Raw genomic sequence first — 14,371 nt, 5'->3', positions numbered from 1 at the left:
GCCTCTCAGAGGTCCTTGTCCCTTTAAGCAGACAGAAGGCCAGCAGAGATAAGGCCTCCATCAGTGAAGGCTGGCATAAACCTTCATGTGGATAAGGCAGCATGATGTGAGGGCTTTCCCTTTGTTGTTGTGGAAAAAATTGCCTCACTCTCTGTGTGGTGTCCACTGATCGACATTTGCATTGCAAATAAGTGTACATGGAACAATTGCTAACAAATCCATGAGAGCCCTCAAATCAGGGAGATTCTGTCTTAGATTGATCTCGGAAGGATTTGGGGAGAGGTGTTTCCAAAACAGGATCTTGTGACCCCTGAATTGTTTCCTAAGCTTAAGTTAGCTGGCTATCAGCAACTAATTTTCATTTCATACTAAGGATGTTTGGATTACAAGCAGAGACTTAACATAACGGCTCTGGTAGAATACTTTCTCTGTGTGCATGAGGATTGCATTTTGTTCCGATTTTTGTGTGATTTCAATTATCAAAACTGGTTCTGTCTTATATATGTGATGTAAGAATGTCCAATATGTTTTAAGTGGATCATAAGTAAAAACAAAATACTAATAAAAACTAAAAATACACTTAAGGTGTAACTGTAATATATATTGTAAAAACTACTAAGCTCTACAGGCAGCCAGATGGAATCCCTTATAAAATCATATCAATTAAATCAGATCACAGGGTTTATTGTCATGTGCACAGTGAGGAAAACATGTTTTAATGTAAAATTAAATTCTTCCTTTGCTGTCCTCAGCGAATAAGAATAGAAGCAGTTAAAAAAGTATGAACAAGATAATAATAGCAGTAATTGGAATAGAAATGTATACTGTGTACAGCTTTTTGTGCAATGATGACTTATGTACAACAGACATGACTGTTCATGCAGTAACAACAGTGCAAATTGTAAGACAAGGCAAATTAAATGGAACCACATGATAATAGTATATTAGTGCAGAAAAAAACAGTAACAAGTGTGCAAGTTGAGTAAAAAAATTTATATATCCTGGCCAGAGGCTTGTTATAATGCTATTGTAGCCTAATTGGAGGACCAGCAATGAGTTAAATCATCACACAGCAGCCTTACAATTGTTTTATATTTATATGTTCAGTGCATTTTTAAAATGATTTACTCCTGAACAAATGTAACTGGAGGCATTCATGACTTTTGCATTCCGACTAGGCAGAAGGAAATGACAGCTTTCTTTTGTTTTTTATGAAATAATTTTGTGCGGGGATCAGCTTTTATCCTGTACTACTGTTGCTGTGAACATATAAAGCAGCAACTTCTGTAAACGCTTTACACATCGGTTTCCACATGCTCAACTTGTGATGTGGATGAAACCATAATACAACCCTTGCTAAGCCAAAACAAAAACAAACCCATACCTTTTAGAAAATTTAAACTGTTTCTGCAACCCCAATTCTAGAAAATTTGGGAAGATAAGAAAACATAAATAAAAACAGAATGCAATGAGTTGCAAATCTCATGAAACCATATTTTATTCACAATAGAACATAAACAACATATCAGATGTTAAAGTGAGACATTTTACCATTTCATGGAAAAAACTTGCTCAGTTTGAATTTGACGGCAGCAAAAAAAGTTGTAAGAGGGGAATCAAAAAGCTGGAAAAGTAATTATCAAAAATCAAGAACAAATGAAGGAACATTTGAGAACTAATTAGGTTAATTGGCAACAGGTCAGTAACATGTCTGGGTAAAAAAGGAGCATTTCAAAGAGGCAGAGCCTCTCGAATGTAAAGATGGACAGATGTTTACCAATCTGTGAAAAACTGTGCTAAACAATAGTGAATAATTCCAGAGAAATGTTTCCCAATGTAAAATTGTGAAGACTTTGAAGATCCCACCATCTACAGTATATAATATTATCAAAAGATTCAGAGAGTGAGGAGGAATCTCTATGCACCAGGGATAAGGCCAAATGTCAAAACTGGATATGCGTACACTTCGGGCCCTCAGGCAGCACTGCATTAAAATCAGTCATGATTCTCTGCTAGACATCACTGCATGGGATTAGGAACACTTCCAGAAATCACTGTCTGTGAACACAGTTCACTGTGCAATACACAAATGTTGTGTATCATGCAAAGAAGAAGCCATATGTGAACACAGTCCAGAAACACTCCCATGTTCTCTGGGCCAAAGCTCATTTAAAATGGTCTGAGGCAAAATGGAAAACTGTTCTTTGGTCAGATGAATCAAATTACTGAAATTCTTTTTACATGGATTCCTTGTCCTGAGGACTAAAGAGGAGAGGGACCATCCAGCTTGATATCAACAGACAGTTAGAATGCCTGCATCTCTGATGGTATGGGGGTGTAGGGCCTATGGCGTGGGCAGCTTACACATCTGGAAAGGCACCATTAATACTGAAAACACCTAGAGGTTTTAGAGCAACATATACTCCAATCCAGACAACGTCTCTCTCAGGGAAGGCCTTGCATATTTCAGCAAAACAAAGCAAAAACTACATACTGCATCCATCACAACAGCATGGTTTCGCAGGACAAGAGTCCGGGTGTTGAAATGGCCTGCCGGCAGCCCAGGCCTTTCATCAACAGAAAAGCCATATTCAAAGCCATTTTTTGTTAAGTCAATAGTTTTATTTTCTTTTGCAAATCTGATAAGCATGGTTTCCTAGAAAGACCTTAATATAATGGATAATTTGTCAAACACTACAGCATCAAAGAAATATCAAACCAAAGGCAGTTCACCATAAATTTAATGCATGAATGATTCACAATTTGATGTTTGTCTTGCACCTACAGCCAGTTAAATACATTTGATTGTTAGCATGTACAGCTAATAACAAGCTAATATTAAAAGCATCACTTACATAAAAGTTTCAAACCCATCAAACTATCTCAGCATCTCACACATGCTTGTGATTGATAGAAAGGTCCAGGCAGAGACATTTTGGCTTCAGTATTTGTGGCCACGTGTCTGTCTGGTGATTCAGCTCGCTGTGAAGAAGCGTGAGCTGAAATTATTATGCAGAAGGCCTAGAAGGTAACACTATGACTCACTTACTATTCCCTCCTCCTCCTCTAACCCCCTCACTCCTCATCCTCACCCACGCCATAGACAACTGCCACCTTGGCCAGACCCACAGCTTACTGGAGCTTGATAGCACTTTGTACCTGTGAATTAACATTTTGGTTCTGAATAACTGTACGTGTTAAATCATCTGTGATTTCTATGAACGGTATATTGTAGCGTGAGTGCATTCATTTCTCTGGGTGTGTGTTCATGTTTTGCTTTGATTTGTAATTTATGTGTGATCCCACCTCTTCTTTCACATACACACTCACACACACACACATACACAGACACACACACTGTTTCTCACACACATCCTCTGGCGCACACTGACACACATATGCCAAGCTGATGAAACCCAATTCTCTCCGGTCCCTCATCACTTAACTCAGTTTCCATCCAGAACCTTCCCTTAAGAGGATGGAGAGGGATCGCAGGAGATGGAGAGAAGAAAAGAGGAAGGAAGGGGACGTGGAAATCCAGCCCAGGGGCCAAGGATGCACCCTGATTCAGTCATTGTACAGCCGTTCTGTGTGTCTGTGTGTGTGTTTTTTTTTACCATTTCTATCCCTGTGTTGTCTGTTCTCCCTCTGTCTTTCATCACTCAGCTGTTTTTTAAAAAAATCACACAAAACAGACACATTTTTGTGGTTTGAGATAAGACATAGTTTTTATGTTTACAGCGACAAATGCAGCAGAAAATCCAATGAGGTGACCGACAAAATGCAGCTTTACTCTGGGTTTTCTCAATGTTTTCTTGAAGCAAACCCACTAAATTACTGTTGCTGTGTGTGAGCTTCACTCAGTGGAAACAAGATATCCAGTCATCAAGCATATGATGCTGATTGATTAGACATTTAGCATAGTTATTTTAGCTTGTGATTGAGGTTTTGGCCACGCTAAGACAGTATATAGATGATTCGAGGATTCCCCATCTGATTTATAATTTGGGCTGAAATGAAGCTCGTTATCACCTCCATTATTCAGTATCAAATCACTAGTGTACAGAATGTGCAATCAAATCACTATAGGTAGCACTCTTCTGTATTGCTGTTGACACTGGGTCCAAACCCTGAGTAGAGAGATTGAAAGCTCTTTTGTCTATGGCTGCTTTTTAATTGTTCGTGAATGTTGTTGCTGCCGTTGTTGGTTTCCATTTAGTTTGGTCAAACCCATTGGTTGATACTGTTTATTTGCAAAGAGCACATCAGTTTACATAAGCTAGATATGTTTTTTATGTCAGGATGAAAATTGTGGACCTTTGAAGAAATCCCCCGTAATTATTATTACAAATCAACAAATGTGTGGTTAATTGCATTGTAATTTGATTGGCATATGTAAAATAATATGAATGTGAAACAAGAAATTGCAAATGTGTAATTTAGTGCCTGTCATTGGGCTCTTTTTCAGATGAAGTCAGTGAGTTATATTTTTAAAATCAACTATTTCGTGAACAACATTAATAAGTGCTTGAGTTATGTTTCATATTCTGTTATTATGTCTGTTACTGTTCATATATTCATATTAGCCCTATGTTATCCTGTGATGATTCACAAAGTTGTAAATCTAAAACTTTATATATACAAACTCAATTCAAACAAAGTTGGGACAATGTGTAAAACGTAAATAAAAACAATTAAATGATTAGCAAACCTCATCAATCCATATTTGACAATAGAACTGAAACATTTTACCATGTCATAGAAAATATTAGATAATTTTGAATTTGATGGCAGCAACACTTCTCAAAATAGTTGGAACAAGGTGATGTTCACCAACCGTCTGTAAACGTCTGGGAAGTGAGGTGACCAGTTGCTGGAGTTTTAGCAGAGGAATGTTGTCCCATTCTTGTCTGATTCAGGATTCTAGCTGCTCAACAGTCCTGGGATTTTGTTGCTTGATTTTATTTGTTTTATGATCCACCAAATGTTTCTGTTGGTGAAAGGTCTGGACTGCAGGAAGGCCAGTTCAGCACCCAGACTCTTCTCATGCGAAGACATGCTGCTGTGATGGATGCAGTATGTGTTTAGCATTGTCCTGCTGAAATATGCCTCCCCTGAAAAACAATATCTGGATGGGTGCATAGCTGAAATGTACTTTTCAGCATTCATAGTGCTTTTCCAGCTGCCCAGGCCATTGGCACTAATGCTTTTCAACTGTTTGCTGAAACCAAGCTCGATGGTCCCTCTCCTCTTTAGTTCTTAGACATGATGTCCATGGTTTCCAAAAAGAATTTAAAATATCGATTCATTTGACCACAGAACACTCTTCCATTTTTCCTCAGACCATTTTAAATGAGCTTTGGCCCCTGTTCGTGTTCACATATGGCTTCTTCTTTGCATGATCCAGCTTTAACATTTGTGAATTGCACAGTGAACTGTGTTCACAGTCAGTGATTTCTGTAAGTGTTCCTGATCCCATGCAGTGATGTCTAATAAACAATCATGCCTGTTTATAATGCAGTGTCACCTGAGGGCCCGTACTTCACGCATATCCAGTTTTGACCTTCGGCCTTGTCCCTTGTGAGCAGACATTCAAACTAATTTAATTTAAACAGAAAAAAAACAAGGGTAAACGGGAGCCCCGACCAAATGAAACAAAACACAGGGGAAACCTAGGACCTGACAGCTCCTTGTTCACCCTCCAAGTGACCCTGCTTTCCAGGTGAGCCTGCTTTGGCCATCATCGACTGGGGAGCACACACACACATGCATTAATAAACATTAATTTGGAGGGAAGGTGCACTGGCGAGAGGCGCGCGTAACACCCAGCTCCATTATCTTAACTCATCTTGCATTTCTTACACTCATAAATCATCTTTTTACAATACAATCATTTCCTCCCTCACGCAGGAGTTGAACTGAATCTCAGGCTATTTAGAGCAGCTCTGTTAATAATGTGGCCAGACCGCTCTATGGTTGCCAAACCCGCTGGCCATCACACACACATCACACACACACACACCACACACACACACACACACACATTCGCACACACTGACATTGCAATTAGAAATGAAAGTTTTCTGGCCACAGCTGTGCAAAACTGTTCAGCGGTTGTCACTCAGACGTCTTTTACAACTCAGAACGCAAGCAGGAAGATGTGAAGTGAGATGAGAGGTGAGAGGACATTTCATGATGATTTTTTAAAAAAAAAACACCTTTTCATGTCAGCTGTTACACTGGCACGTTTGAAGGAGGGAAAATATGCCTGTCAATTTGGCCTTGTCCGAAAACAGTGCTTTTACTGACCTTCTTTATATTTTATTCATTTGTTTCAGCCTTTTACATCCTCTTAAATAATTTTAACTGACAACATGTTTTATCCATTTTATGATGGGAAATCTCAAGCGTGACTATATATTTATACAAAAAAAATTGAAAGAGGGAAAATTCAAAGCAAGATGTTTGGCATGAACCCTGTTTACTCGTCACTCTTCCATCTCTTTACCTGGCTGCCTCTTTTCTCGTTTTGCGTCCCTCATTCGTCTTTCAGTCTGTTTTTTTCCCCACTATTTGGCAGCAGGCCACCATCTCCATTCACTGTCCTGTAGTTTCACTCTCCACACAAACATATCAACATGCCAACTGCCTCTGCAGGAATGATACCAGCAATCAGCACATATAATCAAAAATCAAATAGAGGACATTTCAGGCTGTATTTTTATAACATCCTCCGTTCTGTAAAGAAGATGTCTTATTACTGTCACCACGAAACCTATGTTTACAGTAAGTTCATCAGTTGTCAACAGCACCGCTTGGAAAATATTCATATATTCCTGTGTTTGGTAAATGAATTGATTGGTCTCAACAAATTTTTTTTATCCATAAATGTAAAACTGACTAAGACAAGATTGTGAATATTGTGATGTTAATAATATACCAAAGTAATATCAGTGATCTTGAGAGTAATTAAACTGCAGAATAGTTCCCATTTGGTTTCCCACCCTCCAGTAACCCCTACTCTTTCTCTCCTAGCCCTTAGGCAAGCTTAGCTCATTTCTGATACCTGACGGCCAGACTCACTAAGAGACACTGTCTGCAGTTTACTCTCCACCTGAAAAAGTGAGATGTTACCCAAATGATATACTGCAGGCAGTGTTTCTCTGATTAGAGAAAAGAAGGGACACAGAGCAATTGGTTTTCCAAGTGCCCGAACTGCATTTGGGCCATTAGGGTTAACTTGTAAAGTACATGCTGTCAGGTTTATACTCGGTTAAAATGCAAAACAGCCCATGTGCCTGGAGAAGTAAACGTTCTGATATACTTTCACTGAGTTAAAAATACATTTGGTATGTTAACGTTTGTTGCAGGACAATATGTATGTGTAGAAAGAGCTATGCTGATACCATTTGATCAAATTCACATTCAAATAGTGTCACTTAGGTCACTAGCCAAAGAAAAATGAGAATAGTTTATAATCTACACTCGATCTTTGCAGTGTGCACAAGCTTTGCTCACTCCTGCACAGCACACCAGCACTGGTCACCAGTGACTTTTTGAGGAACTCAAAGCCAACCCTCTGCATGAATTACAACAGCATGCCTCTCTACTAAAACAGTCCAGTTGCTAAAGCGACGTGCCTCAAGTAAATGTTTGGTGCATTATGAGGCCAAAAATCTGAAAAATCAGGCCCCAAACTGTTGAGTACCAGAAATCCTATCTCAAGAAAAAAAGTGTTTTAGTTTCAAAACTAAAGCATTTGGACTCCAGTTTTCAAGCACTTACATTGTTATTAAGCAAATAGGTTAACGTGCCCCTGCCACAGCATTTGTAGGACATGTTGCTTGAATTCAAAAGGAGCAAATATATATTTTTAAAAAGTTGTAGATATTGTGGCTTCCTAGTTAGTTTTACTACAGACCTGTTTTCTCCCTTTCCTTGTGCCTCATAAGTCATGTTATTTCATTATCTCATGACTTTGACTTTTAACCTTAACCTTGTTATAGTTCAGCTACAATCTCTGTAACACTAGGATCTGAATACCCCAGTGTGGTGGAGTTTGGTGGATTTTTCACGATAAGGTAAATGTAAAACTTCCCAAGACTCATCATTGAAAACCTGAATTGACCCTGTTACTGTATATATTTAATGGAAAACTGACATCTTATTTTAGCACGCGGGCAATTGATAACAGTAAAACATTGAACATTACAGCTTAAATCTACTTAACCCTCCAAATGATTTCCCCATATGAATGTTTTTTCCCATATCAGTGCAAACATTTCATATGTGGTTTGCATATTTAGTACTGAAACCTGCACTTTTACTCAAACGCTATGAAAGCTGTATTCATCAAACATTTTTAGAGATTTACTACATGTTCTAAAGAATTTTAGTGGGGAGTTTAAGATATGTTTGTGTTGTTGTCATTACATTTTTTACTGTTGTTTTTTACCCAAGAGTCTTTCTTTTGGCGGTTATTTCCAACTTTTTCCCGCATGATTCTGTGCCCTTTCTTCCTGGGCATGTTTGGCATAATCCCAAAGTCTAATAATCTAACATTCAATAAATATAAAAGACTTCTCCTGCATTTGACCTGCCATGGGCAACGCCTTCCAAGGGCATTAGAAAGCAGCTTAGCAGAAGCTTCTTCAGCTCTTATGTAAGCAGCACCCCCTCCACTAACAAAGTTTAGAGGAAGAGTGGGGGAGAGGGAAAGTAATCAGAGAGAGAAACAGCATAGACAGAGTTGGCTGAAAGAAAAAGAGAGGGGAGGTTTAAAAAGACCAAAGAAAGCTGTGAAACAGTTCCAACCAAATCCAGTCCCACAGCACTCTGCCTTCCACTTACTGTGCCTCCTTCATTAAAAAAACCCTCCTTAACCAATCCCCTGTCCAAACACTTTCTCTCTTAACCACACTGATGTGTCCTTGCCTATTTTGGATAAACATTCTTCTGACTTTCCTCCTCTTCTCTCCTTCATCCCTTCATACTTCAGTGGAGCACAGCAGGCGATGGGGCAAATTTAATCAGTATATCCTACCCAAACACATGCACACATCGACGGACATGACTAATGTCTTCATTTAGCTTTTAATTACTGTGCATCTTCCCAATCACCTGCTGAAACCCTGTAGAAATCTAGCATAATCAGGGGCGCTCATCTCACTTCATTCCCCCCTCCCACTGGTGCTTGTCAGCACAAGGCCGAGTGTCGTCTCCCAAATGTGTGTTGGAGGTTGGAAACAGATTAGTGACACTGATACACAGTGACTGATGAGCTAGACAATGAGTTTTTTACAACAGACCAACATGAAGAGAGCAGACTGGTGAGTGCAGGAGAAATGTCCAAACTAAAGGTTTTCAGTGGTAAAGGGCGAAAAAAAGACACGGCTCAGCTCATATGTCTTGACCAAACAAGGTAGCCATTTTCACACCTACCTTGTTTGGCCTGGACCTTCTTACTTCTCAGTTTGATATGATTGGAAATTGCAGTCCTAATTTCAGGAAGTTGAGGCAAGCTGTTGTCCTACTTTAAGCAATAGAAAAGGAACAGATTGAAAAATTAGCTCTGCGAGGACCTGGGGAGAGGACGAGATGTCAAGTTTAATTGCAGTTTGACTGAGGGAGAAATAAGGACTCAAAAAATAAAATAAAATACACAAAAAAATACCAGAACGTGTTTTTATGAGTTTGGAGAGCAATGGCACAAAGGTAAAAAGACTACGAGTACTTTCAAATGCATACTGTAAGAAGTCCATAGGCGATGAAGACAGGATGTGGTTTGGGCTTTCAGCTGTGAAAATGCCCTTATTCACACATCAGTGAGCGTGCAGTAGTTTTCTTTTAAGGTGTCAAGGCGAACAGGATCGATTGTTAATGAAAAAATCTGTTAGTTTCAGTCCTAGGCTGTGGAAATATATGCAGCTCGTTGACAGCTGTCTCCTTCCCCCAGTACTACAGCTGCTCGCAGGTGCACGACAACAATCTAGCAGATGAGCGGAGGTGTAGCTCCAGCCCTCCTGCTGCTCTCACCAATAATGGGAGAGGCGAATATCCCCGAGACTGTCAAAGTAAAGTCCCACAGTCTCAATTTCCATGGCATCCAGTTATACAGGCCTGCCAGTCACTGCTGTTCAAAGCCACACGGCGGATGTGTCATTCATTGTGCCAGGCTGAACTCATTTGAGCTAGGTAGTCTGGTGAGCACCAGAGCATGAAGCAAGACAGCAGCCTTCGCCGCTGAATCACTGCATCTTCACCTCATCCCCTGCTAAACCTCCTGCTTTTTACTCCTCAAACACTGTCATCACAGAGACACACCAGCAGAATCTGTAATTTCAATAAGATGCAGAGGAGAAGAACAATTGTGCAATATGCATTTTGGGAAGTGAAACCTGAGCCTCCATGGAGCATTAGACACAATGTATCTTTTATTGTAAGCTACTGTATGTCCGGGGCCCTGGCCAGCAGGCTTAAAACCATCTGAGACCCTAGAAGCTGTTGGTACGAGGGCTTGTTGTCGAGCCCGAGTTACCAGCAGCGCAGCATGGGCCACAAACACATTTACAGGCGTTTCCTCACTCGTCTGTCTTCCAGTGGGAGATTCCCCCTGTGGCGTGTTTACAGTTGGAATTGTCTCAGCTGCCAAAAATTGTGACAAATGTGTTGAGGGAGACCCCCTCTGTAGCTGGGTTGCACGTGTGTGTGTGTGTGTGTGTGTGTGTTCACTCACTCCTCCCTGCCGTTCTCAAAGTAATGTTGTGCTTTACAGTCACACAGAGCAGGGGGCATTCGGTGAAAAGCATGAGTTTGTTAACCCTGAGTGGGGGACATATTGAGTTTTCAGTTTCAGAAGCTGGTGGTGGTGATTCAGTGAAGCTAACGTGCTTGTTGGAAGGTTATTTTTTGGAAGGTCACATTTTTGTAGTAATCATTGATGTTACAGTTTTTATTGTCAGGACTGGCTTTATTACACTGTGACACTGTGGACAGGTGTTTAGTTCTGCTGTGAAACATTTAGTGTACAACGCTCTAATCAATGCAAATTTAAAAATCAATTCAGTGTAAGGCTTTAAACAGTTCAGACACTGATCTATGAATAATAATTTCTCATATTGTGATTAGGCGCACTGATGGAACATTTTCATCTTAGTTTTCATATCATGTTAGTGACTGTGAATATTTATGACAACTTGATCTTATTGCAGTTGAAAGGTGTAAAAGTGCGTTTTTGAATTCAGATGTTAAATGCAGATGAGTGAGAAACTTTACAATCACATTTATTTGGATATTACTGTGTGAGATTATGAGGTTACATTTACAAACCTATAAATAAATCTATGTCTTATAAATTTGATTTAATTTTCTGCAAATACTATTTTTAACAGAGCATACATAAATTTGTTTGCATGTTAGTGACTTCACCGATGAGCTTTTTTATAATAACTGGTAAACCCACAGTAAACATCTTAATCAGCCGATCAAAATCAGATTTTATTACTTCACAGTTGTAACTGTAAGGGTTAAATTCACACTGTGTTAAACCCACTTTCTGAAAAGCACCACAGGTTAGTGTTGAAAGTGTTAGTGCCGTAACTCCAACTGAGGTTTTACACTTGAAGCCTACTGATACTCAATATAGATTTTCAGCTTTTGTTTGAATTTATCCCCCTATTTTTTCTAAAGACCAAAACATCTGATTTTATTTATTGATTTGGAGTCGTATCCTGCAGCTGGTGTAGCTTGATTTACACTTTGCATATTGTAACTTCACAAAGGTGGATGGAGCCTAATGCATGTTTCAAAGAGATCCCTGCTACAGCAAAGACTCTTCTGTAAAAGTAAAGCCTCTTTTTCATGAAGCTGGTTGTTGCAATTTATTTATTTTTCACAGTAAACATAGTAAAACTTTTCTATTATGGATGTTAAACGCAGCTACCAATACCGCCCATACTTTATATTTGGCTCTATAAAAATGAAGAAGCATTAAACTTCATTGACATTTGTTTTTGTTCTCAGGTGGTGGACCTGTACTGGGGCGTAGATCCAGAGGAGTGGGACTGCCCAGAGCTGCAGAGACTCCGAATGAAGCTCCTGGAGGAATGTCTGAAGACCTCAGCGGGGCCGTGTTTTGTTGTGAGTATTACACACAGCATAGGTCACAGTTGCAGTTAGAAGTATAAGGCATTTTATGGGTCTCTTTGGACATTATCTAAGTTGACATCACTGTGTGTGCACACTTTACATAATAAGTAGAAAATCTGTTAAATCACTGTCTCCTGTAGCTTTTTCCAGCATCCATCTGCATCTCATTACACGGCTGTAATATGGCATTAAGACTGAATTGTTCCCAGGCTACATGCTTTTGAAGATCTTGAACAGGACTGTGAAACTACCTATAAGGAGTGAAATTACATTTTTACCGCAGACCTGTTCTGGCTCATTACATTCGAAAAAATGACAGTAAAACATCAAATCCTTTTGTTGCAGCTTCTGCATGCAGGACATGTGTCTGAGCATTATGTGAGTCTCTTCTGCTGGACCACAGACAAGAATAGTAGTTAGAATACTGTTGTATCTCTTTTGTACCATGTAACAGTTTTTAGAGAGATAATCCTCGTTTTGAGAACAGTAAACGAGACAAATACACAAAGCAGCTCTACAAACCTGATCTTTCTTGCAGTGTAAACAGGAAGAACAAATCCTGCACAAACGCACTGCGAAGAACTAAAAATTCACTCAAATCTAAAATTACACTTGTGTAAATGCGTTATGTGAAGACCTCTGCAATGAGAGAGACAGAGTGGCATGACATGTAATTACAGACATTTCAGTGATCTTGTTAGATAATTTTAGCCCACATAATAAAGGGAAAAAGTCAGTTATGAGGAAAAGAAATGATCAAGAGAGGAAGAGAAGGGGAAAAGAATTTCATGGTAAGTTATTTAAATGAAGAGGATACAATTCTAGAGGTTAAAATTGGGTGGGAGATCACAGGGAAAGGTAATGCACTATAGGTAGGATGGTCTCTAGGGAGCGTAACCTCCTTCGCCAGACCGCGTTTTGCATTTCCCCCTTCTCTCACCATGCATGCACTGCTTCTTCCCTCTTCCCCATTCACTGTACAATAAAAAAGAATATATAAAACACAAGTGAAATTTATGCATCTTAACAAATTATTCTTGTGTGTTTTTGGTTAATTTCAGTGGAGTTATGTTCTATATAGGCCAGTGTCAGGTAATTGTGCCATGTTTGAGATTGAGGAGTGACAGCAAAGTACCACTTTATATACAAAACCTTCCTCCTGCCATTATATAGAATCTATTAGGTTTCGACCTATACGTGTCATTATCAGAGGGTTGGACCATCTTCAACAACTCCACAGATGAGATATGCTTGCAGGATCTGAACAAAGCCCGTGAAAGGACCAAGAGTTACATTTATGTAGCCAGATGAGCATCAAAAATGCCAAACAACAGACATTTGTCAAAATGCTAAAGAATGCAACTTGTTTTCATGGTTGTGCTGCAACTCTGTTTTTATGGCTTGTTGTTTTGCCAAGTGACAAAGCGTCATCACAAGTCATTTCAGCAGTGGGATCACAAAGCTTGGGGTTTTGTAGTACTTGAGACCATTGCAGCATGTTTCTTCAAGTCTGCACAGTTGCTGAAACACACTCAATGCCTTCTAATATGTGAGATTTAACAGCTTCACAAAATTGAATCGTTTTGTTCATTTTAGCCACATAAAGTTTACAGTAGCCTACTGGAGACCCCATATTCATATTCCTGAACCTGAAACACTGATATGTAATCGCATACTTGATCATGTTTTGAAATAAATCATTCCTGTTTTACAGACAGATGCAATAACATTAGAATAGACATGTGAATCGAACCCACATTTCTCACACTGTGAAAGGTCAATGGTGAGAGTTTAATCCATAAAGCTACATCCATAGGACAACATTGATTTGCTCCAGAGGCTGCCTACACATAAAGTCAGCACACAGTTGACTGCATTAACTACTTTCGGCAACAAGGTAGTTTCATGGGCACATGAAGCATGTTTTGGTGCAGATGGCTGGAACGCTTCAGTGCTTCCATCTCTCCATCTTTCTTTCTTTAAAAGCTGCCTTATAGACGGGAGAATTAACCTGTTAGCAGGCGTCCTTCTATATAAAAGAGTACATTAGCAGCAGCAAACATTATCGACATAGCTGGCTTGTGGTGAGTGTGGCAGGTCCTCGGTAAAGTAGGCAGGACAAAATGGTGGATTAGAGAATAGTATGTGAGTGGAGCCACACACCCTATTTGTTTACCTGACCTACATCAGTTTGTACGAAATAATATATATTTTCGTTGTTAAA

At 39.4% G+C, this 14,371-nt stretch overlaps 1 protein-coding gene across 4 annotated transcripts in view; it reads left to right on the top strand.

Moving 5' to 3' along the window:
- Positions 1–14,371, top strand: part of LOC137137268 (NACHT and WD repeat domain-containing protein 2) — a 47,323-nt gene that overhangs the window by 11,783 nt on the left and 21,169 nt on the right. For all 4 annotated transcript variants that reach the window (XM_067523323.1, XM_067523320.1, XM_067523321.1 and 1 more), the window contains exon 4: positions 12,022–12,138. In XM_067523323.1, the coding sequence (XP_067379424.1) occupies positions 12,022–12,138 (117 nt within the window). The remainder of the gene's footprint in view (positions 1–12,021; positions 12,139–14,371) is intronic.

The sequence above is a fragment of the Channa argus genome, chromosome 12 (assembly GCF_033026475.1).
Source record: "Channa argus isolate prfri chromosome 12, Channa argus male v1.0, whole genome shotgun sequence".
Taxonomy (NCBI): Eukaryota; Metazoa; Chordata; class Actinopteri; order Anabantiformes; family Channidae; genus Channa; species Channa argus.
This window is presented reverse-complemented; position numbering and strand designations above follow the sequence as displayed.